A 23,850-nucleotide genomic window follows, 5' to 3' on the forward strand; every position below is an offset into this window, starting at 1 on the left:
TATGTTGACTGTACATATAGGAATATTGAAGTAGCTATGTAGTTTCTGGTTACTTTCTTTGGACCTATTCAGTGAATTGGTATATTGTACAATAAATATACCGTTAATGCTTGTTAGTAATTGCTGATTAATACAGTTGGTTGATAGCCATACACTAATAACTATTCATAATTATTCCTTTCCCTTCCATTATTGATTAGGAAGTGTTAACTATAGGAACATATCTTTATGAGTCAAATATTTAACCTTGAATCTGTAGTAACTTTTAATTTGTAAGACTATTTGAAGTAGTCAAGTTTTATCATTACTGATTTTCGTTTTCGTTATATATACAGCAGTTGAAAGGGATTTCTAAATGATGTTATTTGGTGTGGGCTATGCTGTGAATTTAAAAGTTGTTTTTCTTTAACTTCAATATGAATTGTTTTGGGGGATTTTTTTCTTTTAATATTTTACAGAATTGATATTTGGAGATTTCTGTAAAATCACTTGTAATTGAACATAGCAGATTTAGACTGTCATGATCTAACCTGTCCTTAAAAGGCTGAGTTAGTGGCAGATTTTTCTCTTTTTCTCTTATGGTACTGAAGATTAAACCCAAACTTGCATTATATATGCCAGGATAAGCAAGAATTCCACCACTGGCCTATAACTCACCTAAAGTGGTTTTGTCTGTTATTAGAGAACATTCTCTTGGAATGTTGCCAACCATTGGTGCTGGCATCTTTCCTAAAGGATGTTCTCCTTAGATGAAGCTGTGGGCTACTATAATAGAACACTGTTCTCCTAGCTGACTCAAGAGATAGCAGGTTTGAAGTTTCAATCATGGCTTTTAAAGGAGAAACTTTTCTTCTTTAACCTGAAAACAGTTCATTTCTTTTCAGTCCTAAACCTCTATTTGTGTCACGATCGTAGAGTTATCTGTATTTTAAATACATAACTTAGTTTTTATTTTTGAACACAGTAGTTCAAAATGTAATGGAACAAAATAGTTGTAGATTATTTTAGGTGATACCAGGAACAGCAGGATGTCTTTGGTCTTAATTTTATTTAAAAAAAAGATTTTATTATAATTTTGTGTATATGTAGGTACCTATGTGTGGGTATGTGCACATGGATGTACCTGAGGAAACCAGAAGAAGTTGTGAAATCCTCTGTAGCTGGAGATATAGGCAGAAGCAAGCTGCTAGAAATGGGTGCTAGGAACCAAGTTTGACTAAAACACTGCCAAGAAATCCTGACGAATGTGTGCACTTGTAGTCACTATTGTCTGTTATACAAGTCCTATTTGCATATCATAGAACTAGGCACTTCATACACCAACACTGTGCCACCCGTATGATGACACTGGGCTCCTGAAAGGCTAAGCAGTTTGCCCTTGAACTTTAGTCCTTTTCTTCACCATGTTGCTTTCTCTGCCCAGATGCAGTAAAAGAAAGGATAGGTGGACAGGAAGAGAATCTAACTTTGCATTACTACATACATTCTGAGTCTATAGCTTTCCTAGATCAAATGTGAAGACAGAAAATACATATATAAGTCACATCAGATCACAAATGGCCACAGAAATGCAAGTGATGTGTTGGAGTCTCTCCTGAGACCTGTGAACTGCTGGGATCTGGACCTGGCAGAGAGGCTGGGGCAGCTTTTGTAGGACAGTGGATGGTCACTGTTAGGCTCTAGATGTCCATATAGATGTCTAGAGCCAGCCCCACGAATTGAGACCAGGCATAGGGAACTTGTCTATTCACCTTCTTGGTGAAGGATAGAAATGTGTAGTCCTCCCTGTTTGAGACTGTCACTCAGGGAATGCTGGATCTGAAGATGATTGGATGAAGCAAGTAAAGCCACTAAACTAGGAATGGAGCTAATCACTTGCTGGGTCTATGATATGATTATAGTCTTCTGGATGTCTCCAAAATATAGTACTCAAACCTCTGATGTGAAGGAGAGAAAATTATAATTTTGGCACAAAATGATTTAAAAAGAAGCATAAGTTAATGATGGAGTTACATAAAATAAATAAAACTAAATTTAAATTTTTCTCACTTCAAGTAACATTATATGTAATTCCACAAGTCATGAGAAAACCCAACCCTAAGAAAGACAGCCAAAAAAATTGGTCACTGAAAATAAGTATGTTCTAGAACAGTGGTTCTCAAACTTCCTTATCTGCAACCCTTTAACACAGTTCTTCATGTAGTGGTGACCCCCAACCATAAAGTTATTTTGTGGCTACTTCATAAGTATAATTTTGGTACTGTTATAAATTGCAATGTAAAGATCTGTTATGTGGGATATCTGATATGTGACACACACACACTCCCGACCCCACAAAGGGTTGTGACTCACAGGTTGAGAACCACTGGCCTAAGAAGCATTTGTTCCATCAAAACAGCCTAGGAAAATATTTCTGAAATTCTGAAAATATGGCATAAGATCAGCCATAAAGGCATAAAATGGAGCAAAATATGAATTATATAATTATTGTATACTTGCAAATATTTACTGAGATGACCCTGTCACAGGTTCTAGACATTATAGTAATAAGCAAACACGCCTCTGTAGTCACATAAAGAAGAGGTATTACGGGTGGTGAACATTAACTTTTTCAAGACGGAAGTAAAATAAGAATGAATATACATCTTGAAAATAAAAAAGGTAATTAGAACAGTAAACTTTATAATAAAGTCTAGGTTATATACTTGACCAAGGGACAAATTATATACTTGGAAGGTTTAACTGAGAAAACCACCTAAAAGGCTACCAGTATAGATAGATATAAAAAGGAAAGAGTGTGTTGTGGGGTGGAGGCTATGGAGAGGGGACTAAGTACACTTTGAAAGATGTAAGTATGTGTCTAGTGCGAGTGACAAGAGAAAGCAGACATTTGGGTGGAAAGACAAAATTCGAGTTGGTGACTACAGCCATTTCAGATCTGAAAATGAGATTTCTCCCATGGAAAACTTTAGTCTGAGGCTTTACCTGGATCTAAAAAAATAAATATATATATAAACACTAGTGGTTAAACTATAGAACAGAGATGGGGTAAAATGGAGCCCTTAGTTCTTAGTAATAATAATAATAATAATCATACCACAAAACCTGTTTCTCCAGATCTTAAACTGAAAACAATTTTGATGGGCAAATACTGCTGATCTAGATTCTAAAATTTTATGGTATAATATGCACTAAAAGACAGTGAATGAAAATATAAATTGAATAAGCAATTTTAAAAATTAAATACTCTTGAGGACCTAAGATAAGAAAGGTGTGGGACTGAAAATGAAAGCATTAAGCCATCAGTTTAACTCTTTGTAAAAGTAATAGTTATGGACCAGGTGGTGGGGGCACACACCTTTAATGCCAGCATTTGGGAAGCAGAGGCAGGCAGATCTCTGAATCCAGGCTAGTCTGGTCCACAGAGTGAATTTCAGGACAGCCAGGGCTACACAGAGAACTCCTGTCTCACCACCGACCCCAAAGTAATAGCTAATGACTGGGTATAAAGAAAGTGTAAGACTATACAAAAGTAAGAATAGGAGCAGACCAGTAAGAGGAAACATGTCTGGTTAACAAATATATACAAATTCAAATGAAATGGCCAGAGGTTGAAAGTCCTTAAGCACGAAGATAGAAATGCACACACCTGTTCTCTGCCATCTCTGGCAGTAGCCAGCAGTGGGATCTGTGATGGCCTTAGCATGACAGCCATGCATGTGAGCATCTAGGAGTCTGGAAGGTATTTGTTCTAGGGAAAGAACCTAAGCCATCGGCACAAACAGAAGAGTAAAGGAGAATGTACTCCTGGTGTCTGTGGCAATCTTGGTAATATTTTATTTATGTAAGAGTAAAACAAAGGGCAAAATACCACAGTATGTTAAAGGTTGGTAGTGTGTTTTCATATTATACTATGCCGCATGTGTTTGAAATGAAACATATGTTGAACTTCTGGCTCCTGAAGTGTTAGGCATAACGATAAGTTGATTAAACAGCCAGGTCAGTTTTCTGGCAATGAGTCATGTTGCCTGATAACTTCTGTTCAGTGGCTCCCGACTCCTTACAAGGACCCACAGGGCCCTACCTACCCATTCTAGCCTTTCTTGGATATTTTTCCCATAGACCAGCCTCACTGCATCTTTTTGCCCCACACTGGATCCATGCTTTTTTTTTCCTTATTCTTGAGAGTCTTCCTTGTGGATTATTGCTGTCTTCTGCTTGGGAAATCTAGGGAAAACATTTAGCAGTGCTTGAATCCCTTTTGATTTTGCTCCTGGTCGTGTGGTTGCAATGCACACTGATTCACTGGCTCATTGGAGCCATCTTCGTGGTATTTGAGGGGTGTCTGTGTATCATGTCATTGTACCCTTGCGTTGGGACCAAGCAGTACCTGGTGTTGATTCATCCTGTATTCATGGTCATTTATTTGCTCTTGGCACTCAATTACAGGTGGTGCCTGGGCTGAAATTGTAGTGAGCAATAACCAACTTGTGATACTGAATTAATTATATTCGAGCTCTTTCAAAGAGAAGTTTGACCATTGTTTTAGGAAAGAAGAAACTCATTCTCAGTAAGAGTGAAGGTAATTGTCAACTTGGAAATTGTCCTGAGTTATCTTTCCTAATCTAGTTTGTAAAACTTCATCGAACCATGTTGCTTTTTGAAATGTAGACAGCAAGCAAGACTACTACTAATTATGAGATTATTGCTGTGGGCCACAGCCTGCTTAGGGGGGTCAGAACACAGACTTAGGAAGTAATTTTTCTCCTGTGAACCATCTTACCAGTTTTTTGTTTTTTTTAAGAAATAACCATTGCCTTTGCATAGCCCTGATGAACCTTGTTGTCAGGGCCCTTGCTCATCTATTGATCTTTAAGCAACAGTTGTTGGAAACAAAACATCTTCTTCGTGCATTTTATATTCTTTGTTTTTTTTAATAATAAATGGTTTCCTTTGGACTCTTTCAGGGCATTCTACTTGGACAAGTCAAATTCCCCACCGAATGCCACATCTAAAGCTGCCTACATAGATAAGGTAAAACAGTGATTGCATTCATTAATCCAGTCTCCTCACCTGCATCCCTGGTAGCTTTTGTGCTGCTCCTTTGAACACTGTCTGACTGTAGCTATTTACAATCCCCAAACTGCTGCCTCCATCATAATATGATATTTTAGGCCAGTACTGTGAAAGCTGGGACAGCTGAATTGCATGCCACCCAAATGGACTTCTAAGCCTGTTGAGCTTTGTGTCCCTCGCTTTTCATTTTAGCTCATGAAGCCTCTCAATGCTTTAGATGAACTTTACCGGCTGATCACCTCATTTATCAGATCCAAACGCATCGCTGCCTGTGTGAACACACCGTGCAGCGCCTCTGGAGTCGGACTGCTGTCAGTTTCTTCAGAGCTGTGTGACAGGCTTGGTGCCTGTCACATCATCATGTGCAGCAGTGGTGTGCACCGGTATGTGAACTTCTCTGCCTTGCTGGCATTTTTCTTGATCCGTATTTAATATGGCAGACTGGCTGAATTAAAACTCAAATGTTCAAATGACTCAGATGTGTTCAGGTACAACTTGAGATATTTTTTGGTTTGGATTCTTGTGGTTTTGTTAACTATAAACAGACCAATTAACACAATCCTCTATTTATGCCAGGATAGCTGAGATCTGTATCTCTCTCATGTTTGAATCACTATATTAGTATTTTATGTTCAAAATGAACATCGTTCATATTCAATGCAGGAATTTCCTAGTTGGAGTTGAACTTAAAGGGCCCAAAACTAGTTTCCTCAGGGTGTTTAACACACATTCTGTCCTTCAGGTACTTACATCACTAGAGCCAAATTGCCCTGAGCACAGTCTTCCTGGAGATATCTGACTGCTTTCCTCCCATGGTCAGCAAAGTGATGGTCCAGGAGATCACCTGATAAGATATGCTTTTCATGAGAAAGCATGCCAACTGTGTTGTCTGGGGCAGCCAAGGCAGCTGCATCAGCCTGAGCTCCATCATACTCAGCTTCATTTTTGCTTCTTCCTTCCTTCTCATTTTCTTCTAGAAGTGAAAGCTTCTAAATGGAAATAATAAGATAGAATTTCAGTCTTCCTTTTAATCTAAATAGGGCCTCATGTCATAGACTCTCTTAGTGTTAGGCCATGTAGACTTTGAAGGCTGTGGTTATTTATTTTCATTATTTGGTCCTTAGTCCATGCAAAGTGTTATAACTGGTGCTGTATGACACCATACAGTAAGAGTGTTCATGTTGGAGACAAGCATGATTAGCAAATAGGGACAATATACCAGTTAATAAAATTAATGGTAAAAATAACAAGAATGAAAGCACAACAAAAACTACAGTATAAGAAAATATAACTTAGGAAATTTAAAGGTAATGAACAGGATTCAGAGGGAATCAATTGATCTTTTAGAGCATTAGATTTGAACCAGTCCATGGAGGCGATGTCTCAATTAGGATAATTGATTACAGAAAGCAGAGAAGTACCATACAAGGCAGTGGGTTCTACAGTCCAGGACATTTGCAAAGCTTTGAAGCCCAGTATGATATTATGTATGAAATGTGTCAAGACAAGTTCTCAAGGCATATTGCATAATCTTTTTACTAGCAAAGAAACAATTTTTCTGATAACTCCCTGTTCTTTCAGTCTGTTCTCATTCATTCATTCTTCGCCCTGTCTGTGTTCACTAAGCACTGATTAAGTCTCTACACTATTACTGTTGCTGGGCTTACTGTATTCAAAAGAGAAAGGCCCCACTTGTATATAGTGTATGTGTGTACTGCATTGTGGAAGATAGACAATAAAGGAAAAATACATTGTATTTCACTTGGATTGACTCCAGAATTGAGGTCAGAGTAGTAGAAAATGCCAGCATGAAAAAGGGGTTTACCTTCTGAGGGCTGGGCAAATTCATGAGGCCTTCAGGAAGTGAGGGAGCCATTCATTCACTTGTATGAGACAGAGCCATCCAGTTACAGAGACAGAACAAGAAGTCTTTGGCAGGAGTATGCCAGCTGGGTTTAAGGAGTAGCAAAAAGTCAATGGCAGACCCAAAATGATGGCATCACCTTGACTTTTTGTGTTCTTGCATTCTGTAGTTCACAGTCAATTATCAGAGGAGCAGAACAAGTAGATAAACACTTGTAAATTCGAATCTGAAAACAGTGCTCTTACCCTTGCACTGGTTTACTGAAATTTAAGGAAGTTCAATCTGCCATTTAATGCTACCAATCATAACCGAATGTCCAAATTACTTTTACAGACATTCTACAAACACTTTTAGAGTTTAATGGCTGTTGTCAGCATTAAGCAACTCCTTTACAATTTCTATATTCATTGATTTTTATGTTAGAATCATAAATAGCATCGAAAAATTTTTAAAGTATGATTTTCTCCACCTTTACAATTAAAAATCAATAAGGGTTTGGGTCATTCCCTTCAGACAGTATTTACTAAACTGTTGACAAATGCTGAATTTCAACTTAAAACTATTTGAAAATTAGATTTTATCTTATAATATGCAGACTAACTTGGGACTTTCATATAAATTTTCATTTTTTTTCCTGTGAAGGGCTTAGAGATTTTTCTCAGTAGGATAATATATGTGCCAATTTATATTGGATTCAAAATTCCACAGAAGGCTGTTCTTAAAATAATCCTGTAGTAATTCTAATGTAGGCAGCTAGAGAGGAAGCGAAGCAGCCCCACACCTGCCGAGCCACTAAACAAGGAATCACAGTCTTTCCCACCAAGACGGCAAGCTCAGCGTTAACCAAATGGCATGTAAGATACCTTTAACATTTATTTTTAAAATAAAAATGAGAAATAGGCAAACTGTATAGTGAATGACTTTACTGCATTTTAATTACTGGGTAAAGGGGTGGGTGTCTAAGTACTTTATTATTGGGAGCAAAAATGTGGGTTTTAGAAGGAAAGGCAGGCTTAATTCCGATCAACATAACCTCTGCATTGTTTAGTAATGCATACGCAGGGTTAAGAGAATGGAGTTTAAGATGAATTATGAAAATCCCATAGCACTTAGCCTAGCTTTGTTTTTATTGATCTTCCCCCAGGGTGTCCATCCCTGTCCCTGATGTTCTGCACTGCCTCTCCCTGGTAAATTAGCTCTCCTTTGCCATTGAGTAGAGCAAGGTTGCCATTTAAAAAATATAAATATGATTAGAAGTGATTTAAGCAGTGGACATGTTTGGCATTTCCTCCTTGTCTGTCCACTTCTTCTTCCATTGTGAGTCTTCCCATGCTTTCTATCCAGCACTACACATTTGCACAGCACTTTATCAGAGCATGACGGTCTTAGGAAGAGTTCAGTGTATGCCTGTTAAGTGGGCAAGTTTGTAGGAATGGGTTGTTACAGTAAGTTCTCTGATTCTTGTCCATTTGCTTTCAATAGGAGATCACACAGCCAGACTGCACTCACCTAGTAAAAGCCCCTCAACCCTGGACTTCCTCCTGAGCCTCCATTTTAAGAACTAAATGTATTTATAAATTACCCTGTCTCTTGTATTCTGTTGTAGCAGCACAAAAGCTGTGTTTCCAACCTGTCCGTTTAATATTGCAATTCATGAACCCACCATTGATTACTAAATTCTTGTTTAATGATTATTGGTTCCCCCTGCAGTTGCACATAATACTAGCACAGAGGCACGCTTTTATATGTTGCTGTCTCTTAAGTTAAAATAGCCCATATTCTAGTTAGAATTACTGTGTCACAAAATATAAAGCTTTCATTGTAGTTAAGGCTCCAAAACAAATGACTCTCATTATAACACAAGTCGGGTGGCTTTCCTTATCTTGTCTGCAGAGGGCAATGGAATTCATCTGCATATTGCTCTTAATTGAGGGACAATTATATTCCTGTATTGCTTTAATTTACACCTAACAAATGAAAATATTCGTTGTCTTATGACTTTCTTTTCCTACAGAGACATATGTTAGTTATACTGTGTTGTTACCTGTCTTAGAGTTTGAATTAGTTTTATTTCCCCAAAAGTAACCTTTTGATAGTATTGAATCAGCCTTGTGGCTTTTCAAGTTCTGTTTCATACCCACACTAGTTATTTGTAACAGGCAATCAAAAAGCTTGCAACTGCGACTGAGATCTAAATGTTTCTTTCATTTTTTCATTGTAGTAGCCTTCCATTTAGTGGTTCATTTGTTTGTTTGTGTTCCTTATTTCTACTCTGCTTAACAGCCATCATTTTCCCTTTAACAAATAGAAATCAGGATCTTACAAATGTTGCAAAAACCCAAATATGTTTCTCTCTGGGTCCACAAAGAAGCTTTTCTCTTCTTCTATGATAGAGCCTGCTTTGTCAGACACTGGGAACCTACCAGTAGGAAGCTTCATGAAAGGACACGTTTACAAACTTCCCAGTGACGGCGAGGTGTCTGTGATCATAGTGGGTCTCTTTAGGAACCTATCTGTGTACTCATCTTGATCTGAATTTTAGTACTAGGTGATCCATGGGATCTTGATGTGGCTGTGCCAGCAGACAGTAAGGGATTTGAGTGCAGTGCTAAGAACTTGACAGGTTTGTGAAGTACCTGGTCAAATTCTTCTGTATAAAGGAATGCCATTTTTGTTCCCATGATTTCTGGTGAGACTAGATTTCTTTAAGAATTGGGACACCCATTTTTAGCTAATATTCCTAGCCTTTCATCAGTGGAAGCAGTCAGAGAGCCTTTGAGGCCTCCTAGCACACACTGTATCATAATCCTCCTTGTGAAGAACTGCCCACAAATGTGAGAAGGGCACAGTGCATGTGAAGGCCAGCTGGTTGTCATTGTTAGAGTACAAATACTGAGGGACCTCTTTCGGCACACATATTCAGCAGCAGGCCATTTTTATTAATAGCTGTAGAAAAAAAATGTATATATAAAGTTTTGGGAATCAAACTTAAAAGGATCCATTTCCAAAATACGTTTATAAGTAACTTATTGGGAAATTGAGATGTCTTTTCCTATTTCACATTTCAAGACTGGGTTGGAGTCATAGGGTCATGCTCTTCTCTACAACCACCAACAGAAGCCCGATGTGTAAGCATGGTACAAGACCCAAAGTATGACTACAGTTTTTATTAAGGAAATCAAATCCAGACAGTGAAATATAAAAGCAACTCCAAGGAAATTGGTATTAGCAATGCTGCCAATGGAATAGTTTTTATTGCAAACAAAGATAAACAATATGGTGAATTTTGGTTTAAAAGTTACAAAAGTCTTCCTCAGGTAGCATCAACTATTTGTAACAACCACATTGAACTTTTGAGGGACTATTTCTTAGGATATTTTATTCTGTCATTAATATGACATCAAAGGACAAATTGACAAATAGGCTTGGATTAGGTAATGTAGACTCTTACGAAAATAGAGCATTCAAGGTAACCTGGCTTAGGAAATCATAGAGTCCCAAGAAGCAGGCAGCAAAGCCTTACCTATTCTGACTCAGAAAGATACAAAATAATATCAGCATGCACCGTTTTCTCTTGGGGACCTTCTATGTGAAGGTTAGAGTCTATATGTAGGATAGAAAATAATAAATACCTCCAAAAGCAAATAAAAGGTTCAAATGTATCCATTTATATTTTGTGAAGAATATACTTTAAGAGATTAATAGGAAGATTAGTGAAAATGCTTGAATTTTAAATCACTAAAGGATGGTTAATTGAAACATCCTTTCCCATGGAACAAAAGCTTTACAACTATTGTCTAATCTATGCACTTCAATAAAGCGGCTCACAGAGACAGTGTTCTGGGAAAAGATTGGAAATGCTTCCTTTTCATAACTCAGATGTCAATTTGTCTTATGAGTTCTCTTCCTTCGAAGTAACTTAAATATTGCAGAATTTTCCAATAAGCAAAGAACCACAGAAATTTCTGCTGATCTGATAACCAGATAAATAACACAGGTGTATGTAATTTCTAAAAGTAATAGAGGAGAGTAGATATTTCATGGAAGATAGCAAAAGATGAAGGCGCCAATTGTTTTACTTAGTGATGTCACTGTCTTGTCAATTAGACTGCTTTTACTTGAGTTAAATCTTGATAAATTAATGCATTAAATTATTTGATCTTGAAATAGCCATTATTTTCTTAAAATTAAATGTATTTTAAACAAAGGTTAACAATACAGAATTCCTGAGAATTTTATTATTATAAGGGTCTAGTGGCCTCAAAAATTCTCTGATATTAATAAAAAATGTCAGTATATGTAAAACAAGCACTTTCACATAGTTACTTTCCATCATTAAAATAAGAGAAGGCTAAGCAACATATCTATGTCCAACACTGCAATGTGAGGCTTGGAGTCTCAAGATGGGAGGACCTGCAGTTCTGACATACATGGTAGTAGAAAGGTACTTCGGCTCTCAGGAGAGGGCCTTTTGCCTACTTAGTTAGCTGGAAATGCAGCCAGTTAGATAAATATTCTGCTACAGCCACAGGTGCCAGTGCTCCTCAGAGTCCTCGAAGCCACAGCTGGGGCAGCCCAACCATGTCAGTCAAAGATGAAATCACGTGGGTATTTCAGGAAAAGTTACTTTAAGTCTGTGGAGCACTGTGAGGAACAAATGCAGTGAGTGACTCAAAATCAATGTAGCTTTTCTAGCTGTCAAGCCCCATAAGTCGGACATCCAAAATCAGCCACCATGGAGAGGAACTGATGACCCTCACTAACCATCAGGGAAGGATACAGAGTCAGGATCTCCACAGGAAGTAAAATTACATTTTTAGGGGATTGTGCCTCAGATGCTCAATTAACACGTTATATGCTGATTTTCTATGCCCTTTGATAGAATCACAATTAGCAAGTATAGAAAATATCAGATAAATTTCTGACTATTGTTAAAAAGGCGGTAACACTAATTAAAAAAGAGAAAGAGATGGCTCCAAGCAATATATTTGAGCTGGGTTAAATTTTTCTGAAAGAGAAAAGATTAAGATAATCCAGGAGAAGGCCTGGTAAGAAAAGAGTAACCAGCTGCCCCCTGTAGAAGCTGAGACCAGCTGAACTGTAGTTACATAAGCTTGCTGTTATTTACTAGTGCATGCAACCATTGCTTAGACCCTTAAGACCCAAACACAATAAAAGCCATGGAGAATCTGTAGAAACATACTAACCAAGGCCTATTCAATGATTTAGATGAACCTAGTCAAAAGAAATCATCTATGTTGCCATGCTAAAGAGCCATAGCTAGTTGTGTCCATTCATAGTCATGGCATCAGGAAACTTATGGGTAATAAGAACAGAATTGAGCGGGAAATGAAAGAACCCAGTGAGGACCAGTCAGTGGTACTGAAGAGCAGCAGATGCTCAGGGTCCATAGCCAGTGTATCCAGTCAAATTCCCAAAGCAAAGTAGAGATGAAATGCACGGGAGAGAGAATCCAAGCCTGGGAGTGTATAATGTGGAGAAGCAGATCATACATGCACAATATTGAGAGTACCTGGTAGCAGGTTCATGTTCCTACAGATTCTTGCACAACCAATACTTCCTCAGAGAGCCTTAGTACTCAGTTACCCGATGCCAAATGACAGTGAACACCTTGATGTTGACTTTCCCAGTGAGCAGGGCTGGTTAGAAATACACTTGTGTGTGCTGAAATAGAAGGAGTCAAGATTAGTGCGTGTTTGCCAATGGGTGGATTTTAAACTTAAGTTTAAAGAGATATATGGAGGCTGGGCAGTGGTGGACCATGCCCTTAATCCCAGCACTTGGGAGACAGAGACAGGCAGATCTCTGAGTTCAAGGTCTGCCTGGTCTATAGAGTGAGTTCCAGGACAGAGAGACCCTCTCACAAATAAACAGACAAAAACAATGCAAAATCAAATAGAATTTCAAGAGTCTGTGTTAGAAGTTGTAATAGAAGGTGTCATTATCATTAATGAGAATTTCACATTCAATTTCCTGTGTAATGCTGGAAACATGGCCCTTTAAACACCATTGCATTTTGGCCTTGAGATAGGTAGAGAGGGAGTGGAGTAGTCAATTTATCTCTGCTGTCAGGATCCTGCCCTAGCTGTTGCTCATCACTCCTGCACTCTGCCTCCTTGGTTTTCACAATGCAATGCTCTGCCTGTCCTGTCTTTGCTGATCCATTAACCTTCCAGCCCTCTAAGGATGCAATCTAGACATCATAGCAGATTTCACCAAGCATGTCTGTTTGACGAGGGTTAAGTGACAACGCTGAAAACTCCAGTAGCTGCCCAGAGGTTGCCTCAGGAAAAAAAAACAAAAAACAAAAAACAAAAAACAAAAAACAAAAACAAAAAACAGTGCCCCAATTTGACTTAGTTTGGGAATTTTTTTTTAACACACAAGAAAGCATTTGTGTGCTTCATTAAGAAAGGGGATTCCATTACATAAGTACTGTCATTTTGAAATTCTCATTAATGTGTAGTAATTTTATCAGGCATTTTATTTGTCACAGAAGCTTTGCTAACAGTGCATGGAGTGAGACATATCCATAGGTCAGCATCTGGCCTTTCCATATTAATTTTGCAGAGGTTCTTACTTAGAGCACCACTGCAGCCACTTGGGGATTGTTCGGTGGTTAACATGCTGCTTTTGCCCCCCCCCCCCCAGTGTACAATTTTCCTCCTTGTAAGGTAATAAAAGCAAAGAGGAAAAATAGAGCCATGCAACAAGAACAAATTGGCTTCTTCAATAGGGTGCTTTGCTCCACTCATCAGGGGACTTTGAACAGTGGTGCTCTGTGCATCATGATTAAATATAATTAGAAGTTAAGAGTACATGTGATCATTGAGGGAATGGAACATGCTTTGTACAGAGCAGGGCATTTTCTACAGCAGAATACAATTCCCTGTTAGAAAGGGACACATTATGCATCAGTGTATCCTCACTACTTAATTGCTTTACAATTGATACACCTGAGTGTGCTTCAAAACTGGTACCCTTCTAATCCTGAACACATTTTAGTAGGACAAGGTCTACATCAATTTAAAAGCAATCTGAGCCTCCTGGATAGATCTGTATCAAAACAATACATATAAAATACAAATGCAGGGGCCCAAGATTGTGGTTGTTGAGTGATGGGTGTTGGGAACTCTAAAGACATTGACTATGTGATATGAATTTCATGCAGTGAAAAGAGTGTTGGGTTTTGAATCAGAAAATTGTTGGATCCTGTTACTTACTTGCTATTAAAGGAAGTAAATGGTTGCATAACTTGGTTTCTTACAGTCTCATGGATGAGGTGTGAATGGTGAGTTCTTTGTTACAGTGTGAGTGTGAAGAGTAAATGAGCATTGTACATGAACACCATTGGCAGAGGACTTCGCCAGTGCAGGCACTTAGGTTGTGGTTATGATAGTAAATCCATCCATCCTCATTGCAGAGTTAGAAATGTGAAGCACATCTGAATAGTTTTTTTCTTCCACTTTTACGATACTATGGACAGACCCCAGGTCCTCATTCATGCTAGGCAAGCATTCAACCCTGGGCTATAACCCCCGACTCATAAGATACAGCTGTTCAAAATTACCTACTGAATAGAGGAAACTGCAGGAATCACAATAAGGATTCATCATAGGCAAGAAAGGGAGGGGTATCCCAAGAATGCAAAATGCAAGACCTTATTAGTGCTTATTTTGAGAACCCTCCCATACAACCTCATAGAAAGTCACTTAAAACAACAAAATTCAATAGAGGAAGTTTTCATTCCTAGAAAGAAAAAAACATTAGGATAGAGATCCAAGTTTAGGACAAGAAAGGAGGCAACTGTTAACTTTTGTTCTTTTGTTGATAATATAAAAGGCCATTTGTAGAACTTTACTGCGGGGGGGGGGGGGGTGTCTGAACTCCACCAAGTAGGGATACTTGAGAGGCCTTGCCTTCCCTGCACTTAGTCTTAACAAGGGAGCCACTCTGGGAAGCTGGGCTGCAGCAGTTTACTATTGGGAAGGAGAAGAATAGCCAGAGGGTTAAGCTTTTAAGTGAAGTGACTCAAAGCAGAATAAAAAGAGGTGACAGTTTTGTGTAGCAGCTCTATTGTAGCCAATGAGGTTTATTCAAGGCAAGCTTTTCTCAACAGTATTAATGTAAGACTAATTAATCAATACACTGTAATATTTATGTCCCAAGTAGGAACAAAATTCACCAATTCACCTAGAAATATTAACTGGCAGATATTGAGCAGGAAATGCAACTAAGTCTTATGTATTTGCTATAAGGGAACCAATTCTTGCTTTTGCCAATATGTATTATCCTTTCAATGCATTTACAACATTTCTGAGTAGATTTAGTGACTGGGTCCTATTTACAAATGGATTATAAAGAAATTAATCTTGTCTTTTAGAAACGCTTGAATACCATTGGTACTTATTAGGGGTTTACATGATTTTTCAAAAGGTGTGTATTGAATATCTACTAAGTACCAGGAATCAGAATACACTCTAGAAAGCCTACAGTTGACAGGGATACAAGTCTTGAAAGACCCCCCGTTTCAGGGAGACCCTTGCTCAAATCCTGGGATGAGCTGATGCCCCAATAACTCGAGAGAAACTGTTCTTGATGCAATATCACATGAGGTTTAATCAGGAATCAGCATGCTGAGGCCAAGCTTGTAACCCACACAGGGGCAGAAGAGATCGACCCCCAGCAGTTGCAGTCGAGGGTTTTTAAAGAATAAACCATAAAGTAAGGGAAGGATAAGATAAACATCATAAAAATGGGGATGGTGAATTACAGCTCATCTCTCAAGGAAAGTGAGGGGAGGATTAGATAACAGAGACTGGGGAAGTTGAGTAAACCTTCTCGGTTCCTTACCCAATGGGTCAGGCTCCTGGGTGGGTCACCCAGCAGTCACCATTCTTTCAGGCTAAAGGCCAAAGAACAAAGAACTCCATGCTGGGCTTCATTTCTAGGGGTCTAAGAAACACATTGAGTTAGGGTCTTACAGTCTAGCCTATTGATGATGGTACAGTAGTCATTTTAATGAAATTGGATAGTTGTTAAGACTATACTATGTACTGCATGTAATAAATAATAAGATGGTTTCTTTTTATGTAATCCTGAAAAAAAAGTCACTCTGAGATATGCACTATCATTTAATTAGATTTATAGGGGAAAGGCATTTAAGGAGATTAACTTATTCAAGGTCACTGAACTACTATTTCACATTAATGTAATTTGATTGTTGTTGACACTATACTGTGTACTATATGCTCTATGGTAAATAATAAGATGCATTATATTTATATAATTTTGAAAAAAAATCACTCTGAGATTTGCCCTATCATTTAGGGAAGGTATTTAAGGAGATTAAATAGCTTGTTCAAGGTTACAGAACTATCTGCAAAGCCAGAATGTTATTCAAACCCATCTCTCCAATTATCTGTTTTCTTAAATGTACACCCTCCTACTGAGTAGGATATAGGATGGGACTTAAACCAGTGCCCACTGACAGAATATGAAAAGCATTTTGTGCAAAGTAGGGGCTGGTTACTGCAGAGAATGTAAGCAGTGGGGTTGAAACTTGTGGTAGTTAGCTGAAATCACGACTACATTGTGAAGACCTTATGCTTCATCCAGGAGACCTAAGCCATTCACATAATTGCATTTTCATTTGCACTTTAAGAGGACAGCCATCTCAGTGGAGGAAACCAAGAAGAGGCCACACATAAGGGTCAGGGTGAGGTTGTATCAGTGTACACAACAGATAGCATTAGTGATATAGTAGAGAGGGGAGATTTAAGAGGAAGTTAAAAACAGAAAATGAATAAGATTGGAATGTTCTTTGGTGACATAGTAATCCATTGCACACATGCATTGATTTCCTGGGAATGGATAAGTTAAACTTGATGCTGTGGGATTGATGATCTTACACCACCTTTAATGGAATGTTGAGAGACCATCAGAAATCACTCCAGAATGGACTTATGAAAATGGCAATGGTTGGACCACGTTTTAAAAATCCTTCTAACCTGTGTCCTTAATAAATTAATTTTTATTTAATAAGTTAATTTTTTCTCAGGTCAATGTTCTAACATAGCTGGTTCATTAGATTTCTTTTTATTATAGACCAAAGAAAAGGAACTGTAAGACCCAAAGAGCCTTACATCCAGGATGTCCCACTCACAGAAACACAGAGATTGATGCAATAAGCAAGAGGTTTAGTGATCCAGCGCCCTGGGGTCGTCCTGCCATGGGGCAGAAGTGACCCTGAACAAACAAAACACACACCTTTTATACAACTTTTGAGGGCGATTTTGGTAACAGCTTGAGCTGGTTTAAACCTATTGTTGGCCCTAGCTGACCTTTTCATTCCCCCCTTTAGAAATGGTAATTAGCTGCTCCCTTCTGAAGAGGCTAGTGTTTCAAGATCTTCCCTGAGCTGCACCTATAGCCCCAGGTGAGGTGAGGTTTTAGTCACCAGAAATGGGAACTGAAACATAAGTGGTCATTATCTGCACCTGCCTTGTGGTTGGGGCTTTCTTGTAAAGCTTGTTTTGTTGGGTCATTCCAGGAAGGGAGTGTTCCTCACAACCTTTTAGTGGAAAATCCGCAGCGTGCTATTCTAGCAAGGTCTTTCAGCAGTCATCTTATATTTTCTATGGTCACACAGAGCCACCAAAATAGTCCAAGAAAAAGGAGAAAACTGAGAATAAGCACTTACACACATCTCTATACAGGTAGAACTGTTAACTCAAATATTGTTAAATGAATGGGTCAGAACAGACGATGCTCAGGAGTGTGTGGAACCAGGTGATCAGCAGTGTCTCACACCTATTAAGAGAACATGTGATGAGTCACCAGAATGGCTCATGTTCTTATACATTGCTTCCCATCATTATTCAGGGGGCTAAAATAGGTATTGGGTACTTTCCTACAATTCGAATACCCAGATAACGACAACCTAAGAAAACAGCACCAAGAAGCACAGACCATTAGCTCCCTAAGAATGCTTTCCCAGTAGTCACTTGAACAAAGTGAATCAACTTTTAATTTAAGGAGACATAACCAAGGTTCCCACTGAATGTGGGGAATAACCATTTTCTAAGATCTAGATCTATAAAGTTCTAAATATACATCAAGAGCTACATAAGATATATTTTATATTTTCCCAGGTGTCCTCAAATTCTGCAGGATGCTGTGCCCTTAGAGAATTTTCTTTTCCTTGTCCCCAAGCCTGAGGACAGCATCAGAGCTCAAATATTTAAAAAACAAACAAACAAAAAACATTGCTCAGGTTATATTTGAGTCATCAATATACACCCATAACTCAGGAATGGTAGTGTATATTTTAGGCGTAGTTTTGAGTTCTTCATATGTATTGTGACACAGAAAAAGGTTTTAAACTAGTGATCAGTGTCACTTATATTTCAAATGTGTGAAAATAAATACTGAGATCCCCTTGTAAGAGTTGTATTTTCTATATCCGATTAAAGTATTTTTAGATGAATATACACATGATACTACTTCATGACTTTCTGTAGCTCCAAATGTAGTGTTGTTTATCATAAATCTGGTCTTCCATGCGGTAAATTTGTTGTATTGAGTTATAGCCAGGACTTGAATCACAGACACACACACACACACACACACACACGCACACGCACACGTGTGTGTGTGTGTGTGTGTGTGTGTGTGTGTGTGTCTATTTTAATACTGGCTCTGAGAGACAGTACAAAATTATTAATTACTGACAAAACATCAGTACTTCTGTCCCTGTGTCCACTGAGAGCAAAGGAATCCAGTACAGTACCCATCAGCCACACTAGGTCCCACATCAGCTTTATTCTGACTCCATTGTAACCCTAAGGACGTGCGGCATACCCCCAAGTGTTCAATTTAACACACCTGTCTGAATAGATAGTAAATGAGTCAATAGACCTTGGAAGGTTTGAAGATATAATTAGAATTAAACTGATGCTATTGTCTGTGATTATTGAAAATGTCCAAATATGCAGAAGACCCCACAGTTTTGAGTTTGGGTTTTTTTGGTTTGTTTGGTTGGTTTGGTTTGGTTTGGTTTGCTTTTTGAGTCAATTTATTATAAGGGAGTCATGAAACATCTAAAATAGAAGGATAACATGTGCCAAAAGCTGCTTCATGGAAGATTGAACGTATAAAATCCTGACCATAGTAGATAGTAGATAGGAGTTAATACAGGGATGAAATAAAGCATTTTACATGTAAGCAATTTTGAGGCTCTAAGTTTTTCATCATCGGCGAGCTTCTGTTAAAGAAGGGCCCAGATTTTCATCTTAGCACCTTGTGCCTGTAACAGTGAGAGGGAGAAGACCATGGTCTCTGCAGAGGTAAGGATGATAGGGTAGGAAGGTAAGTGCCTTCTTTAAGAAAAATAATAAAAATGAGAAGACAAAAAAAAAAAAGGAATGAAAGTTAATATTTACCAAGTATCAGACCAAGAACAAGTCGCGAGGTTTAAATGCTAATATGTACAACTCATACAAAAGTTGGAATATGATTACTATGTGACCCAGTTCTATCCCTTTGTCCCATAATTTTTATGGCACTGCCTTTGATTGCCTAGCAAATTATGATAATTTTGTGATATTTTTCTATGAAGAGAATAGAAAATTTGTTCTAGCTTCTAGCATGACTGATCTAATTTGAGTTCCTGAGAGCTCAGAAAAGCATTTCAGTAGCAAAAGTGTATTACTGCTAATGGCTTGTACACTTTTTGTTTGTTAATTTAAATCCTTATTCTATAGCACATAGACTAAGTCCTGTTTTTTTTTTTTTAATGTTATTACACAGAAAGCTTCAGGTTTTGTGTATTTCTAGCTTGCTCCCTCTGACCCCACATACTTCCAATCAAGAGGAACAGGATATGGGGGTATCTTTCCTGCACCTGCTTTTTGACCAAGGAAGGTTTTGTGCAGTGGCCAAGCAGGAAAGAATGCGCTGGAAGCCACTGCTATACCAGAATAATGGAAAATCATAACTCCATGGAGAATCAACTATGAATCATCTAAATAATTCCAGTCAAGCTGTCCTGAATGCATCCTAACTCAGCCTTCTCTAGCTCAGTTCCAGAAATACTCAGCAGCCATTAGAAATGCTACCGAGGACGATACATTGTGACTGAAGGAGATGTGGAGTGAAGAAATTAGAAGTTGGAACCTTTTACAGTTCTATTTTACTTTGTGCAATTGAAAAAAGAAGCATGTGATAGTGTCTGCATACTGCCAGGTCCCTTCTGAGAATGGCAAAAGAATCATTTCAAGCAAGCAATTTAGAAACTGAAGCTTTTCAACATGGAAACAGATCGACTCTAAGGCAACTAGTGGTACTTGGTGCAAAATGGACACACAAAATAACCCAGAGTAGTGAAGTCGCTCTTCTGTGTTAGGTGCTGAGAAGATGCCCAGTCAGTAAAGTTCTTGCTGTGTGAATACAAAGACTAGAGTTCAACCCCCCAAAACCCACATAAAACTGTGGCTGTTGTGCTGTGCACTTGTAGACCCAGTGCTGTAAAGTGGAAACTAGTGGGTCTCTCAGGACTGCTATCCAGTCAGCACACTAAAGGAACTTCAGGTCTCTGGGAGAGGATCTATTTCAAAATATAACAAAACAAAACAAAACAACAAAACACAAAATACACAAAGTGAAAGGCTCTTAAGTATCAACACATTGAACTTCCATATGAATGCATACACACACACACACACACACACACACACACACACACACACCTACCTCACACAAAGATTCCTAAATTAAACTATCCTTCAAAGTAAATTGGACCCATTAGAAATAATTTATCATTTTAAGTGTGGGTAAAATAGAAATGGGTTGGTTCTATTTTTAATATAGGATACCCGGAAATATATTAATCATAAGCACAGGTCTGTTTTCTTGTTCTTGTTTCTATGGTGAGGCAGTTCCTCTGGTAATTATTACTTCACCAAGTACATGTCCTCACAAGTATAAGGCAGGATCCAAACCTGGAACATCCTATTGTAAGGTCATCCTGGGGCTCTCTGCACTGTACTTCTCTGCCATTTATGAAGGAGTCACAAACTCCTCTATGACACTGATAATTTGTTTTAAAATTGTACATTTATATTATGTAATTTAAATGTTGAATGACTTCATGTCAGCAATGGAAAAAAATAAACCTACTTAACTTTGTTGTTCTTATAGCAACTAGAAGGAGCTACAAAATTGAAGGCCCAGATTTTTCCAAGATAGTGTAAAAATGGGTAGTTTTAAATTTTGTCTGTGATTGAAAGTACAAATTTTTCTAGAAGGAAGATATTATAGTCAAGCAAGAAATTCCCTAGTGAGTAGGATTTACTTAGCTCCTGGCTTCCCAGATGGACTTGCTTATTCTTGCCTGAGATTTTTAAGCTTAGCCCCCTTGGTAGTCAAAGCACCTGTAAAACCAAATGGTGTCCTGTAAATCCCAGCAATGGGCTTAGATGTTTTTATTCACTAGGGGAAATCCACATGCCTCTTTCAGGAGCTGGAGTCTTTTAGATACAAGAACTCAAATGCTGGATTTTACCATCAGACATTCAAATGAAAGAGTTGAGAGACAATATAGAGTTATGAGGCAAATAATAGCCTACCTCCCACAGAGCTGGAGCACAGTTCTCAGCTACCCTTAGGAAGCTGCAATTCTGGATTTTATACATGGAAATACTAGCACTGAGGTACCTGGAAGCCTGAATTGGAAACAGACAGTATATCCAATGTTTGTATGATTGTTTCTTTCAAAAAACAAAACAAAGCAAATCAAACAAAAAACAAAGTTGCTTTTTAAAATTTTTTAGTCAATCCTGGAACTTCACTAAAATACATAGAGCATTTTGTTGTTGTTCTGAACACAGATGCCCCTTAGCCAGATGTGGTGTCTCATGTCCATGATCCCAGCACTTGTATTGCTGTGAGTTCTGGATCATCTTGGGCTACATAGAGAGTAGTATTAACTCAGCCAGTATTAAATAAGGTGATGGCAGGGGTTGGGTGGGGTGGGTGGAGGCTGAGTTAGGGAGGAAGAGGGAGACAAAAGAGGTAACACTTGATGCCCCCTGTTCAGTGGCTACATTGACAGCCCAGCTGAACTAAAATCTTTTCAAGTCTCTTGCAGGCAATTTTGTTATGATGCTATTTACAACTTGTGCAATGAAAAATAAGTCAGAGTAAAATGATTAGGAAAGTTGTTGACAAAAAACTCTCCTTGTGTCTGTGTTTCCAGTGAAGAGGGAGCCATGCTTTATCAGCAAAGTGCAGGCATGACTCAGGAATAGAAAATGAAGTCAAGAGTTTGCTTTCTTTAGCTTCTTTCAGAGGGTTTAATGAGCCTTATTGATTAAACTGTTAGGGTCAACAGATTTAAAATTGGAGTAGAGGATGAACACCTTGCTAAGGACCAAAAGGTTATAACTGTTGAGGAGGCAGGCAATTAAATGAAATTGATTTTCTTTTTACATGAACCATTAGATACAGTGGTTGGCCTTCGGTGGCCTACAGTTACATGTGAAACAATGTGTTGAATCAAGTCAGATACTAAATCCTTGTGAACATCATGCCCAACTAGACGTTAAGTATGTAACTTCGAACCATTAGCATGTGAAGAAATCAGAGGAATTCTCAGTAATGATTCTGAGGAGATCACTTCTCCAGCTGCTTATTGGGAAGTGGAAATAAAATTTTTATTATAAATATGATTATTCAATTTTCTATGGAAAAGATATCTTTTATACATAGTTCACAAATTCTCTGTCATATATCCCTGATCATGTGGCCCTGTTGCCGATTATTTTTTACTGTTAATTCTTATCAAACTATTATTATTATTATTATTATTATTATTGTCCAGTTGTTATCACCCTCTGGGTCCTTCCTCTGACAGTTCTTCATCCCCAACCCATCTCCAAGAGAATGTCCCCACCCCCATCCCACCAGACCTTCCCACTCCCTGGGACCTCAAGTCTCTCCAGGGTTAAGTGCTTCTTCTCTCACTGAGGCCAGTCCTCTACTATATATGTGTCAGGGCCCCTCCTATCAGCTGGTGTATGCTTCCTGGATGGTGGCTCAGTGTTTGAGAGATCTTGGGGGTCCAGGTTAATTGAGACTGCCAGTCTTCCTATGGTGTTGTCCTCCTCGTCAGCTTCTTCCAGCCTTTCTCTAATTCAACCACAGGGGTCCCAAGCTTCTTTCCATTGGTTGGGTATAAGTATCTGCATCTGACTCTTTCAGCTGCTTGTTGGGCCTTGCTGAGGGCAGCCATGCTAGGCTCCTGTTTTTAAGCACATCATAGCATCAGTAATAGTGCCAGGCCTTGGAGCCATCCCTTGAGCTGGATCCCAATTTGGGCTGGTCACTGGATCTCTTTTCTCTCAGTCTCTTCTCCATTTTTGCCCCTGCAGTTCTTTTAGACAGGGACAGTTCTGGGTCAGAGTTTTGACTGTAGAATGGCAACCCCATCCATCCACTTGATGCCCTGTCTTTCTGCTGGAGGTGGGCTCTACAAGTTCCTTCTCCTTACTGTAGGGCATTTCATCTAAGATCCTTCCCTTTGATTCCTGAGCATCTCTCACCTCCCAGGTCTTTAGTACATTCTAGAGGGTCCCACTACCTCCTATTTCCTGAGGTTACCTGTTTCCATTCTTTCTGCTGGCCCTCAGGACTTCTCTCCTGCCCCCCTCCCCCATACCTGATTGTGTTCTCCTTTTCTCCTCCCTGGCTCCTCTTCCACTCAGATCCCTCCCTCCCACTGCACCCCCCACACACACACACACACATAATTGCTTTCTTCTCCCTCCCAAGTGTGATTGAAGCATCCTCACTTGTGCCTTTCGGCTTGTTAACCTTCTTGAGTTCTGTGG

At 38.7% G+C, this 23,850-nt stretch overlaps 1 protein-coding gene across 5 annotated transcripts in view; it reads left to right on the top strand.

Moving 5' to 3' along the window:
* Positions 1 to 23,850, top strand: part of Prex2 (phosphatidylinositol-3,4,5-trisphosphate dependent Rac exchange factor 2) — a 301,528-nt gene that overhangs the window by 260,605 nt on the left and 17,073 nt on the right. For all 5 annotated transcript variants that reach the window (XM_029482876.1, XM_021163512.2, XM_029482881.1 and 2 more), the window contains 2 exons: positions 4,968 to 5,034; positions 5,269 to 5,459. In XM_029482876.1, coding sequence (XP_029338736.1) covers positions 4,968 to 5,034; positions 5,269 to 5,459 — 258 coding nt within the window. The remainder of the gene's footprint in view (positions 1 to 4,967; positions 5,035 to 5,268; positions 5,460 to 23,850) is intronic.

This window comes from Mus caroli, chromosome 1 (genome assembly GCF_900094665.2).
Source record: "Mus caroli chromosome 1, CAROLI_EIJ_v1.1, whole genome shotgun sequence".
NCBI lineage: Eukaryota > Metazoa > Chordata > Mammalia > Rodentia > Muridae > Mus > Mus caroli.